Source organism: Schizosaccharomyces cryophilus (genome assembly GCF_000004155.1).
Source record: "Schizosaccharomyces cryophilus OY26 unplaced genomic scaffold supercont4.6, whole genome shotgun sequence".
NCBI classification, from domain to species: domain Eukaryota; kingdom Fungi; phylum Ascomycota; class Schizosaccharomycetes; order Schizosaccharomycetales; family Schizosaccharomycetaceae; genus Schizosaccharomyces; species Schizosaccharomyces cryophilus.
In genome coordinates, this window is record NW_013185629.1 from 28497 (window position 1) to 29438 (window position 942).

The 942-nt window shown below is 41.3% G+C and overlaps 1 protein-coding gene across 1 annotated transcript in view; it reads right to left on the reverse strand.

The window, feature by feature from the left end:
* The window catches only part of SPOG_05764 (uncharacterized protein), a gene marked incomplete at its 5' end in the record, with an annotated part of 2835 nt that extends 2392 nt beyond the window's left edge, over positions 1-443 (reverse strand). Inside the window, one exon of the mRNA XM_013169606.1 lies at positions 102-443. Within this exon, the coding sequence (XP_013025060.1) occupies positions 102-443 (342 nt within the window). The remainder of the gene's footprint in view (positions 1-101) is intronic.
* Between the last annotated feature and the right edge of the window lie 499 nt (positions 444-942).

Genomic DNA, 942 nt, shown 5'->3' on the forward strand with positions numbered 1-942 from the left:
AGTAAATAGAAAATAAAAGCAGACGTATAAAGATAACACATAAAACATCGAAAATATCCTGCTTCTTTCAATGTGCCCGCTGGTGCTAATCGGGGACGTACCGGCATGCAGATGCAATCGAGGATACAGCTTCCCCATGATCTGTCTGGCACGGGTTCTGCCATGCGTTCACGCACTTCATTCGCATGATTTTGATTACTATCGGATTCGACTCTGCTACTCATTTGAAGTTGATTGTAGGAAGGAGGGAAGCGTGTAAACAAACCCTTTTCCAAGTCCTCTCCACTGTTATAACAAACTTCTGAGTAATTTGGCAAATCCAATTGAAGCGAGCTTTTCCTCGAATTGTCGTATTCAGAGAAATTGGTGTCGTTGGGTTCCATTTTTCCTACGTTATTGTCATTTTTCCAAGCTTCGTTCGTCCATTCTCGCTTTTCACTCATAAATGAACTTGAAACCTCATGACTCCGTGTTTAACAGTTTTTCCCTTATTTTACCATTAGGGAGCTCTCTTTTTTGCTCCAATTGAGGTTTGTTTTGTGCAGAAAGAGAATGCGACGATGAGATGGGAACAGTCATTTCTTCCGTTTTGCGAGACGTGACGAGGCTTTGCAAAATGATAGTTATTACGTATTTGCTGTACCCCACTATCTATGAGATTTGACACTGTATCGACAATCAAAAACATCCTTATACAACTTTTGCTGCTTGCGTTTCTTTTCGTTAAATGAAAAACATAAACAATGGATTGGAGCAGGTTTCTGTAAGAAAGTAGTTGCTGCGACTTCCATAAAAACGGTCAGAGAAGCGTTAAAAAAGTGAAGAGAGGAAAAAAAATCCTACAGCACCCCGGATTCCCATGTTGTCTCCAACCATAGTACAAACGAGGCCATCAGACGTTTTCACTCAACTGCAGTGATCGGACGGGAACTGGTGTTTTCG